The sequence below is a fragment of the Chelonia mydas genome, chromosome 18, assembly GCF_015237465.2.
Source record: "Chelonia mydas isolate rCheMyd1 chromosome 18, rCheMyd1.pri.v2, whole genome shotgun sequence".
Lineage (NCBI taxonomy): Eukaryota > Metazoa > Chordata > Testudines > Cheloniidae > Chelonia > Chelonia mydas.
In genome coordinates this window covers 385,977-398,417 of record NC_051258.2, presented here as the reverse complement: position 1 = coordinate 398,417, position 12,441 = coordinate 385,977, and the positions used below count along the sequence as shown (strand labels likewise).

General features: G+C 39.4%; 1 protein-coding gene across 1 annotated transcript in view; it reads left to right on the top strand.

Moving 5' to 3' along the window:
• Positions 1-12,441, top strand: part of EIF4G3 (eukaryotic translation initiation factor 4 gamma 3) — a 382,496-nt gene that overhangs the window by 145,537 nt on the left and 224,518 nt on the right. The window contains 4 exon segments of the mRNA XM_043531915.1: positions 4,754-4,849; positions 6,176-6,289; positions 7,830-7,874; positions 10,135-10,167. Of these exon segments, the coding sequence (XP_043387850.1) occupies positions 4,820-4,849; positions 6,176-6,289; positions 7,830-7,874; positions 10,135-10,167 (222 nt within the window). The 5' untranslated portion in view covers positions 4,754-4,819.

Sequence of the window (12,441 nt, the reverse complement as noted above, 5' to 3'; positions counted from 1 at the left end):
CATGTTTAACTTGCAGTGTCCCCTCTAGTTAGGCCTTTCTCTGTCATAGTCCCAGCTTCTTCTCATGAAAGACGCTACAGAAAGGTAATGATTCTGTAGTCGTATTATTGTTGTGGATTTATTGGTACACAGAGATGTATTAGGCACTGTGTCAAAGTAAGACGTGTTCCTTGCCTCAGAGAGCATAGCGTCTAAATTTGAGTGACACAAGTGAGGTAGGGAAGATTAAAGACAAGGGTGACAGTAAGATCCCATGATTATGCAGAAAGGCACAGACACACCTGCGTGGTTTTGTTTTGTTTATACTAACTTTCCATTTCTTCATGTCTCATATGTGAGAAAACAGAAATTGTTTCTGCGGAGGGATTTGGATGAGATGAGGACAGTGGCATGTTGGGGGAAGGCTTTCCAATAGGGCTGTCGATTTAATCGCAGTTAACTCACGCGACTAACTCAAAAAAGTTAATCGCGATTAAAAAAATTAATTGTGATCAATCAGGGTGGATTTGATTTAAATTGATTTAAATCATGATTTAAATCACTAGTCAGGAAGACTCGATTTAATCATGGATTAAAACCTATCCTGAAGGACGACCCATCACTCTCACAGATCTTGGGAGACAGGCCAGTCCTTGCTTACAGACAGCCCCCCAACCTGAAGCAAATAAAAGTGACAATTCTTCAACAAAAAAACTTCAAAAACAGACTCCAACGAGAGACTGCTGAATTGGAATTAATTTGCAAACTGGATACAATTAACTTAGGCTTGAATAGAGACTGGGAGTGGATAGGTCATTACACAAAGTAAAACTATTTCCCCATGTTTATTCACCCCCCCCCCCCCCACTGTTCCTCAGACGTTCTTGTCAACTGCTGGAAATGGCCCACCTTGATTATCACTGCAAAAGGTCCCCCCCACCACCACCCCCCGGCCTTCCTGCTGGTGTTAGCTCATCTTAAGTGATCATTCTCCTAACAGTGTGTATGGTAACACCCATTGTTTCATGTTCTCTGTGTATATAAATCTCCCCACTGTATTTTCCACTGAATGCATCCGGTGAAGTGAGCTGTAGCTCACGAAAGCTTATGCTCAAATAAAATTGTTAGTCTCTAAGGTGCCACAAGTACTCCTTTTGTTTTTAACTAAAATAGTTAAATGAAATATTAAAAAAAAAATTAAATTGACTATGTCTGCCAGGTCAACATGAGAAACTTAAAATATTGGCTTCTGCAGCTAACTCAGTCATCTTCACCTTCATTTTCCAATTTGTTAATAATCTGGAAAAGAAAAACAAGCTTTCCTGCTTTTTCATGTCCCAAATGATTTCTCAATTTGGAATGAATTAGTCCAAAGGAAGAAAATATTCTTTCTGTACCGGCAGAAGAAGCTACTGCTGTTAAAAGTGAGATTATCACTTCAACAGTCTCTGAATCCAAGTGCTTAAGTGACTTCCACCAGTTCACTGGTGTGACTTTCTTTAAAACATCATCAGCAAACATATATTTCTTGAATGGTTCACCCTTAGCTCTGAAGTTTCTTATAGTTGGCATTATGGAGGGATGGTTGCTGGATGTCCATGTCGTAGCCAACTCCTCTTCTGCAGCAGTTAAGGTTTGACCCTGGCACCGAGTATTGAGAATATTTGCAAGAAAATGAACTGGAGATAGTGCTTGTCCCATTCGTTTCTTTAATGCTGGTAATTTAACTGTCTTTTCATATTTATCTTTTTAAGATCTCGCTCAGTTCTTTCCAAATTTCAACAGCATCAGCAATAAAACAGCTATTTCCCTGCATTTTGTTCAAGGCTACAGAAACCGGCTTCAGGATACTCAGCATGTGTTCAACATTTCTCTTAAGCCCAATGTTGAGAACTTTGGCTGTGACAGTGCCATCTATTTTTTCACTATTTTGTTCACAAACTGTCATCAGATTAGGCCAGTTCTTCATATTGTGCTCAAAACAGTCCACTGCTGAATTCTATCACACTTCTTGTGGGAGAGTTAGCTTGGTTCATCCCACTTTTTTTTGCTGCAAAGTGGTTGTTACGGAAGTATTTCGCAATTTCAACATTAGCCTTTATTTCTGGAACACTGAAGTCTTCGGCTGGGAGGTGCATCAAATAAACACTGCAACCGTATGTTGTTCGCTTGGGACTCTCTTCACTCTCTTCTCAATAATTTCTTCTCATCTTGGATACATTTGCAGAATTGTCTGTGACCAAGCTGCATACTAGACATTCAAATTTTTTTTCACAGTTTGTTATAGCTTTTACTGCTGCTTCTTGTAAGTATTCTGCTGTGTGTGCATTTTCTGATCTATCAATTGTTTCTGTAAGGAAGACATTCCCTTCTTCTATTGTCACAGAAGCACATACATCAGGATCATTGTGGACATTGCTCCACCCATCAAGACTCAGGTTAACAATTTCGCCCTCTAGACCTTTTTGCATACTGCTCAATTTCTCTTTCATACACTTTATCCAGCAATTTGCCTGCAACATCTGCTCTGTTGGGTTGACTGTATCCTGATCTTAATGACTGAACCATGTTAATGAAGTGTGGGTTCTCAGTCATACGGAAAGGAGAGTTTGTTGCATAAACAAACGGGGCAATTTTTTCATCAGTTATCTCTTTTTGTAATCTTCTGGTTCTTATCACAAACTTATCTATGGTTGTTTCTGGATGGTGGAGATTTTTTTTTCTTTCTGCTACAGGCGATATGCTGTGGCTCTGTAAATACATGATGTGACTAAAACACTATCATTGACAGATAACTCTGAAACCATAGAAAATGATGATGCTCTTGAAGGTGTATAGTCTTCAGAATCCTGTATGTTGAGGATGAATTCTCCTAAACAAAATAAGTCAATGCAGTTATTTAATTATTATTACCATACTGTTCATTTAGTATTACTCATTCTATTCACTGACAGTCAGTACTACTTCAGAGGTGAATTTGAAAAAGGAAGATCTGCCTATTTCAGCTGTTTTTTTTTTTATCACAGCTGCATCTAAAATGATAGCACCATAGACTAACAACTATATTTTTTGCTCAAACATGAGAATTCAAGAATAGTCAGGAAGGAAGACAAGCCGTCCTTAAGAAAGAAGTATGCATTCCATTGACACATCCGATGAAGTGAACTGTAGCTCACGAAAGCTTATGCTCAAATAAATTTGTTAGTCTCTAAGGTGCCACAAGTACTCCTTTTCTTTTTGCGAATACAGACTAACACAGCTGCTACTCTGAAACTTCTTTAAGAGTTTCTGTGATTCAAGAGGACTTAGGTCATATGTGCTGTTAATTCAGTGATTTCATCAGCATTATAATGAATGCAGGTTTTTGTTTTTTAATTAACAGATTTGCACCACAGTTTAAGGAATTTAAAACTGAGAAAAAAGAAAAACTGCTTTGATAATAGAAAGGCAGTGCTGCAGTTGGGCAGTGTCATCATTAAATGGCTTAAAATTATTTAGGCAAATACATCTATTCAGGAATGAGGCATGGAGAGTAAATTACATGATAAAATAATGTAAAATTTTTTAATTTAGGTTTTTAAATAGAATGTTCTGAAATTTCTAATGTAAAAAACCTACAATTGTCAAAACTGTACTACTCCAAGTTACTGTTACTTTTGGAATAAGTACCATTGGGCAGATTCTCTGCTAGTGTAACTTTATATCAGCAGAGGATCAGCCCCCATATGCCTATGACAGTTTTAGGCCATTTTGCTATGCTCTGAACACTTTATAAGGACAGCAACTTATACTAGTTGCATGCTACTTACTTTTTTGTCATCTGTCTCATTTTGGAGCATTTGTCAGCAGCACCTCGTTATTCTAAGTTTTCTCAGAAATTTATAGAGAATGCTATTAAAATCAGCACGTGGACCAGAGGATTCAAACAATGCAGAGCTTTTTAATTGATAAGCACTATTCATCATGATTAAGGCTACAGTTTTGTCACGGAGATTGTGAAAGTCACGGAATCCGTGACTTCCAAAGACCTCTGTGACTTCAGCTCCCCGGCTGCATCGGCTGGGTAGGGAGACCTCCGCAGCTCCCCAGCCGCGGCAGTGGCAGGGAGATCCCTGCAGCTCCCCAGCTGTGGCAGGGGGATCCCCACAGCTCTCTGCCCGCTGAGGTGAGGCAGAGGGATCCCCACAGCCCCAGCCGCCACGGGGAGTGTGTGGGGGAGGGCAGGGGGACCCCCGCAGTTCTCCACTGCAGCGGTGGCAGAGGGGATCCCTGGAGCTCCCTGCCATGGGGAGGGAGCTGGGGGACTCTGCAGCTTCCCACCACCATGGGGGGCAGAGAGACCCTGGAGCTCTGAGCCCCCACAGGTGGTGGGGGCCCTGGAGCTCCCAACCACCCCTCAGCTGCCCAGCCCCTTCGCATTTTATCATGGATATTTTTAGTAAAAGTCACGGACAGGTCATGGGCAATAAAGAAAAATTCACTGAAACCTATGAGTTATCTCTGACTTTTACTAAAAATATCCATGACACGATCTTAGCCCTAATCATGATCTCCTCTACTGAGGTTTTTTAAGAAAACGAATGTAGTGTTGTGTGCACCATATAAATAAATTGGTAGACATTTCATCTCAACAGAAGAGCAATCTGTCTATTTTAAGTACCTTATCTCAACAGTAATCACCAGTTCATCTGATGGTGTGTTTTGGTGCCTTTAATTTACTTCTCTCTGAATAAATTATTTGGTATATTAACATTTTTTCTCTGTTCTCTGCCAGGCCCCTTACCCCTCAGGGCAGAATGCAGCTCCAGCCACATTGGTGTACCCCCAAACTCCTCAAACAATGAACACACAGCCTCAGACCCGCTCTCCGGTAAGGGAGCACTTGTTTGCTCTAGTTTCTGTTCTTTCTCTCTCATTTGTGTGTCTTTCTATGTGTACAGTAGCATTTCTCTGGAAAGTGCTTTGACTTCTGAAAGCAATTTCCAAATAGCAAATCTTTATTGCATTTTTAAATGCTTTCATGTTAGGAGAAGCTTTTTTCAAGGTAGCTTATGTGAAAGGAAAGTGATGGAGGGATTCTCATCTACTTCCCAATGGCATGATTTATTTTTAATGTATTCTCACTCAGGTTCACCTCATTTTAGAACTTTAGATTCATTATCAGTGTCTTTCTCTTTGCTTCATTTTTTTTCTTTGTAGAAACATTTGATTAAGTGTTAGAACAAAGATCAGTAAATTAAATTAAATCTCCAAAGTAGCACTCTGTCTGCAGTGGCTCAGGGAACATGACTTCTGAATCATTGCCACTGGATCAGTTCAAACTCTTCAATATATCACTGTGTCCATGCAACTTTATATAGTTTCTGAATCTCAGAATCTTTTTGTGGTAAGGACTTTTCATCAAACTTTGGACTCTAACATCCTCCTTTTATGCATATTTTAATACTGTTCTCCTACTTTAGGCCTCTGACTCCCTGAAACCAGCCTCATGTTGGGAAATCTGTGCTTGTAGTGCAATTCCATCTGATGCTAGGAGGTCCTCCTGCAGCATCAATGCTTATCCCTACTTTTGGAGGCAGAGTAGATCACCTCCGCTGAACCTGAAGCCTCAGCTAGCCCAGGGAGCAGCAGTACCTCTGTCCCTTCGAGCACCACATCTCCTGTGTCATAACATTTTCGGTTACCACTAAAGTTGCTGCACCATCTCCAGCACTCTTCTTTTTTTTAGAGTGGAATGCTGCTGAAGGGTGGCAACTGAAAGTCTTCAAGACAGCAGTCTTCTGTTTATCAGGTATAATACAGGGCAAGCTCCCCCACTTTCCACCCCCAGCCCCACCAGTGTGCCTTAACCCACTTCGGAACTTTCACCTCTAGGGAATTCAGAGAAGGGTTCGTCTCTGTGGCCTATTGAGTCCTTGATCTCTGTGCTGAGAGCGCCTATTAATTCCAGGTTTGATGGTGTTTTTATGACATGGACAGCTGCACATTTGTAACTGGGAGGAGATCCCCAACTCATTTTATTTAGTACCCAGTTCTAATCAGTAATCTGGGATACCTATGATGGTAAATCTTTTCTCTGTAAGTATGATCATCATCTTTATCTCTAATTGTTGAAAAGCAAGAGTAAATTTACATGGTTAGAACTGGAGCAAAACCTGACTGAAGAGCTGCATCTCTAAACCAGTTTTTTTGACAGCCCAGCAGAACAGTGCCAATACATTGCACAGACAGCTGGAAGAGGAGGAAGGTTTTGGAACAGAATCCGGTTTACAGGTCCCTGGCTGGAGGAGGCTGGATAAAATACTGCATTGTAAGCAATATAACAAACTGTACTCCTTCTTGCAGGCACTTGTGCCAATGGCACTGTTTAATTTTTTGTTGTTGTTTTTTTTACCACATAATTTTGTTGACTGATCTACAGAAATGCACTGATTGCTTCTTTACTAAAAACATGAGATACCATGGCAGTTTCTGCCAGGTTAAATGGTGAAAGAATGGTTTGGGAGGGTCTGATCTTTCAGGATTTAGACAGGAAGAATTTGGGCTTACACTTAAAGGGGTGACACTTTCAGAAAATTGGGCTGAAAATTCACAAAATTGTAGGGATTTTGCCACATAATTAGAGAAAATAATGAAGAAGAGTTTGTCTGCAGTTGTCAGCTATTTTTCTGTGGTCATGAATTATTTTATTTTAAACTATCCTGTATGCAGTTTTTGCCATCTGCTCTGCTAGTGATCATTACCACTCCATTACTAAAAAAACGCACATATAACATTCCATTACAACCCCTGTCCCCAAAACAAATGCATGACTAGCTGGTCCTGAACTACTCTTGCGTTTTGTTCTGGGTTTGATTTATTTTAGTTTTATCTTCTTTTCTGGTGGTGATGGGAGGGCGAAGAGGGGATGAGAAAGATGGCGTGATAATTCCTTTGCCATCCTGGGATTCTCTAGTGTAGTCCAATCGATCGCACAGCTGACCAGCTGGTGAGGATAGGTAAGCTGTTGCACTGATGAAGTGACCCTAATACTGCATTCTAGAGCAGCCAAAGCTTACTCCATTCTATTTCTGCATTAAAGGACCATTGGCAATTGCACAGTCTAGGCTTTTCTGTTCTTCCCTGGACAGCTGCCTTTGCAATTCAAGTGGCTTCAAATATTTTCCCATTTAGTTTATCTAGTGTCATTTGTATTTGATACCGAAAATTTCAAAGTTCAGTTCCAGTTGGGGAAAAAGTTTTAAATACTGGTCAGCCCAAGTATAATTACTGCTTTACTTCCATTTCCTGTTGTCAATCCCAACCCTAAACACTAGTTTATTTTAAAGCAATCTGTCTAATGTAGAGAAACTGCTGAAAAACATAATCTGGGAGAAGGGAATGTAGTGGCTATTGTAATAACCTATAAAAAGTGGTTATATTCATGCAGTGTGCAAAATCTACATCAGCATATGTAGAAGTTGCCAGCAGTGCGCAAAAGGGTTTGTGAGTGAGACCAATAAGGACGTGAGTGGCAGAAATGTTGGATCCGGGTTTCACAGAAGGCTGTTTTCCTCTGTATCTACTACCTTCACCATCTAAATAAAAAACAAAGTTATTTTTACTCTGAGCCAGCAGTGACTACAGTTTGTTCTGTTGCTTACAGCTACCAATAGGAGTAAAGAATATTGTCAAGAAGAATTATGAAAATCAATAGCCAATGGTGACCAGTGCAAAATAGACTAGGGTACTTTTCCACTAACTTTGAGGATTTATTTTATTTTTTTCTTATAACATATATTACTTTTTATTAATGGAATATATTTTGGCTTAAGTATTCTTAAGATGTAACTTTCCAACTCTTATTTCAGAGCCAATTAAAAGTTAGAATTTTCCATGGAACAGTGATAAAACAGGTACTTCTGCTCTCAGATTAATCAACACTGGTTTTTGAACCCCACAACTCTCTTTGTAGGGTTTTTGAAGCAAATTGCTTTTTCTGCTTTCATTGGCGGATAAAATAGAGCCTGTAGTCCATCAGGAAATATTTATGTTGGTGCCTTGTCCTTGTCAGGGGAAGTGCTATCCTGTTTCCTCAGCTGTGAGACAGAAGAAACGAAACCCATACTCTGCTTTTGGGATTCCTCCTGTGAAAAACCTGATTTGAATTGTAATCTTTGCATCATCTCCTTAGAATCATCATAGTCTCCGCTTAGTACTGCAAGTGAAGGGTCAATAAAGCCACCACCCTCCAATATACCTAAAGGTTTTGGAGAGGGGTTAGAAGCTGTGTGTACCAAGTGTCTCTTTAGTATATCACATGACAAATTGCCAAAACTATTAAAGCTGAAATTTTAATTTTTTAGTCTAATAAATTGACATTTTCTTGTGTTTTAAAATCTGAGGTTTAGTGGAAATGTCACAGGGGACAGTTTAGGGTGGAAAAGAAATAAATTTGTGTATGATTTGTGAATTGGTACTGTAGATTATACTTTATACACTCTTATGGTAGAAATAGACTGTGTTCATTTCTTCTTCCTGAAGATTTTGATTATTCTGCATCCAACTGTAATGAGTAGATGAAGGTAGGAGGAATATATAAACACTGTAGAATAAACTATAGTATTTATAGACTGCTGCTTGGAAGTATTAAGTATAGGCAATTTTTAAAAATGTTTCTAAAGGGGAAAGGAAAATCAATTCTATCAGTGGTGAATGCTTGTTTTGCTTCTGTCATGTTTGGTGATGTTAGGAACATTAAGAAGCAGTGAAATGGGGCTGTAATCCAGCCTTACCCCATTTACTTATTTTTATTTATTTGTTTATTTGTTTATCTGTTTGTTACTTTCTATTTGGGTGAAATAAAAACTCAGTAACTTGAAACCAGCCTTTGTCACCTACTTAGAATAGTTTAACTATCCCAGTAGTTTGTATATGAAATGTACAAACTTCACTGATAGGTGTACTTTTCTGCCCTTATTGTTCTTTATTAAATTCCCATTTTAGAACATATGGTAGCACATGAGAAGAAAGTAATATGTATTAAATCAGTCTCTGCACAAGTACCATGAATTAGCAGAGCTGTACTGCTTTGCTTGCCTCCCTGTGTGTCTTACATTACTGGCAGGCACAGCTAGCAGGAGGGAGGAGTGCGCACACAGTATTTTGCTGCTGTGCATAAAAACTCAATGTGGGATCTAATTTAATGTACTCTGTTTAATTATTTGAGCTGTTATTAATAGATTACCAGATATCATTCCAGGAAAGACTGGAGTTCAGTTAACAAACTGAGAATTAAGGGCTTAAATGCTTAACTTGAATTCTTCTAAGAGATACCCTTTCATTTTTATTTATATTTTCCATGCCTTGCATTCATTTTTATTTCCATTTTAACACTTAGCGAATTACCAGAGAATGTTCTAAATGTTCATTGTGTGTGTTAAATGCTGAATCCTTTCCCCCATTATAATGTGAGGGGGTGGGAAGTGATTTAATGATATGAGCCCAGAACTGGGAAACAGGAATTCCTAAGTTCTGTCCAGGCTCTGCCATTGGCAAACTCTGTTTTCCTGGACAAACCATGGGTTAACCTATTTGCTTCAGTTCCCTCATTTGTAAAATTGGGATAACGATACTTACCACCACATGTCTGTAAATACTTTGTAGATGAAATGCACTATATATGTGCAAATTATTGTTTTAGTCTTGTTTGCCTTGCAGAGATTTTCATGCATTCCCTGTAGTGTGCAGGACACTAGAAGTGCTTACCTGGCTGTTAATTCCAGTGTTGTAAGCAGAGGTGTACCCTCCAATCTCCAAAAACTTGAGTCAGTCAAACCACTTTAAGGATATCCACTTGTCTTAAACACTTAATATTTAACCTTTTTCTCTGGACTGTATTAAGAATTTCTGTATTCATATAGTAGAATGCCTTTAAGATGACTAGCAGCTTTGGTTGTGGCTCTTCCAGCTCTTGGGCAGCCCACTATCACTGGAGTGGTGTTAACCTGTTATATTGTAGTACCTGTCTGTCACTGTCCTTCAGCAAAGCTTTGACTTTTTGTGGTTTTTCTTGTGGGTTTATTTTGCATGTAGTATGACATTTCGTTTTTTGTTGTGGTCTTTCTGACTCTTTGTGCCTTTCCTTTTGTGTTTGTTTCTCCCGCCTTTCCTCAGTTTGCAGCGGGGCCTCGACCTGCCCATCACCAGGTACAGTACCCTTGCCCCTTCGTTATCATCCTAAACTAATCTGTTGGGAGAAGGGGGAGGTTGGAGTTTATCCACCTACTAACTTTAAAAATGCAAGCTTGCTTTGTGAGCCAGATCGTTTCCAAACATTAGCACGTGCTATAACCTCAGCTAACAAGCAACCGTAATATCCCATGATGCTTTGCCTCCTAATTAATTTCACTGTACTTACTATTAACAATCCCATTAAAAACATTTGCTTAGCTTAAAAAAAAAAGGTAGCAAGACTATTGCCAGGTACCTTTCAGATTTTCTTTCATTTGGGGGAATTTCTGAAACTTACTCGAAACTTCAGATGGCTTCAAAGGGGAGTAGGATATCCAATACACACAGATTCCTTTGAAAATATCGGCCTTTAAATTCTAATGGCTTTTAACAAGTCATATTAGTTGCCAATTTGTTTGTGGGTACAGTGAAAAAACTATTATAGATACCTTTGTTGTTCCCAGTATATACAGTCACATGAGGAACACATGCTTTCTAGAACAGGGCAGAAAACAAGAGTTTAAAGAATAATAACACTTAATGCATCTGCTCATTCACTCACACACAGAAACCACATGTGAGGAAGAAATTATCATTTGTTACTATTTATGCATAGTTTTAAGCTCACTTGTTGCTATGGATTGTATGGATAGGCTTATGGTGAGGGAAGAACCATTAAAGGTGAGTGTATTTGCACCTGCCCTTTACTGTGTACTAATAAGCACCATGACAGAATTTGTAACTTGCTGGGAGACCTACCATTTCTTTTCTTGACCTTCTCTGAAGTTCTGTGGTTATAAAAGAAGTTATGGGAAAACTAGTAACAGTTCAAAGATGAGAAATATTCATGAGTTCTTTTCTAGATCATTTACCAAAAGACAAAATTTGTGTTTAGTGTGTCTTGCTAAAATTCTCTCCTAAACTCAATGAGAACCAGGTGTACCCGCTATATGAAGAATTTGGATCTAGAGATTTGCAGATCTTTAACAGTTAGCGGTGTATAATACCAGTACAGTGTAAAAAGTGTTTGGTTGCTTTACAATTATAATCGAGTTAGGAATCCTATTGCAATATGATTAAAACGGTTTTATCCATTGGACCCAGCTGTGACCCTATAACTGGGTTTGAACCTGGGAATGTCCAAGGCTTTAGTATGCTTACAAAAACAATACATATCTTAACTTTGTTGCACCCAGGTTCTTGACTTAGTTGTTGTATAAACAGAATTCTCTCTCAGAAACAAGAATTTATTAGAAGCACACTAAGACCTAGATTCTTACCTGTTCCCAGTATCCTCTGGACACAGTTCTGTGCGTGTGTGAGGGGGAAGAATGGGATTGGTGTATCGACAGGCTAATCCTGAGACTGATTCTATGCCTAGGTAGTCCCCGGCGTAGTTTATATAAGGGGTTCTCAACCTTTTTCTTTCTGAGTCCTCCCCCCCCCACATGCTATAAAAATTCCATGGCCCACATGTGCCGCAACAGCTGGTTTTCTGCGCATCCAGTAGATTAAAAGCCAGGGCTGGCATTAGGGGTTAGCCAGCAGGGCAGTTGCCTCGTGCCCCATGCCACAGGGGGCCCCGTGAAGCTAAGCTGCTTGGGCTTTGGCTTCAGCCCTGGGTGGTGGGGCCCGGGCTTCAGCTTCCTGCCTTGGGCCCCATCCAGTCGAACACTGGCCCCTCTCTGTTCTATTTTGGTCGCCTCCTGAAAGGCCCCCCAGAGGGCCCCGGACCCCTGTTGGAGAACCTCTGCTTTATATTATGCCAGTGCCAAAGGGTGATGGTGGAGCGAATCTGACACTAAACCTGAAAACTGACACTGAGAATGTTGTGCCATCATGTTAGGAATCTTGGGGCTAACTTAAATTATTATTCCCATGTGAACTGAAAAAAGTTACAAATCACTACGTTGCACAGTCTTTACTCTCATGGGTTAATTAAAATGTTATGCAGTCGTTACTTTGAGAACCCAGAATGAGAATTTTTTTATGCAAAATATTTACCAAATACTGAAATTTACTATATTGGGTACCAACTTTTGCTATAATTGATATTTGGAAAAAAGAATTTTTGTCTTCTAACACAGTATCAGGAAGAGCAGGTTTTTATCCTAAATTTAAATTTTCTGTGTAATATGCACATTATATCATGGTTAAGTCACATCTCTTGTGCATTGATTCCATATCACTGTGAATGAACATATATAATACAGAGTATTCTTTAGTGCTATTTCCTGTAATTATTGTATC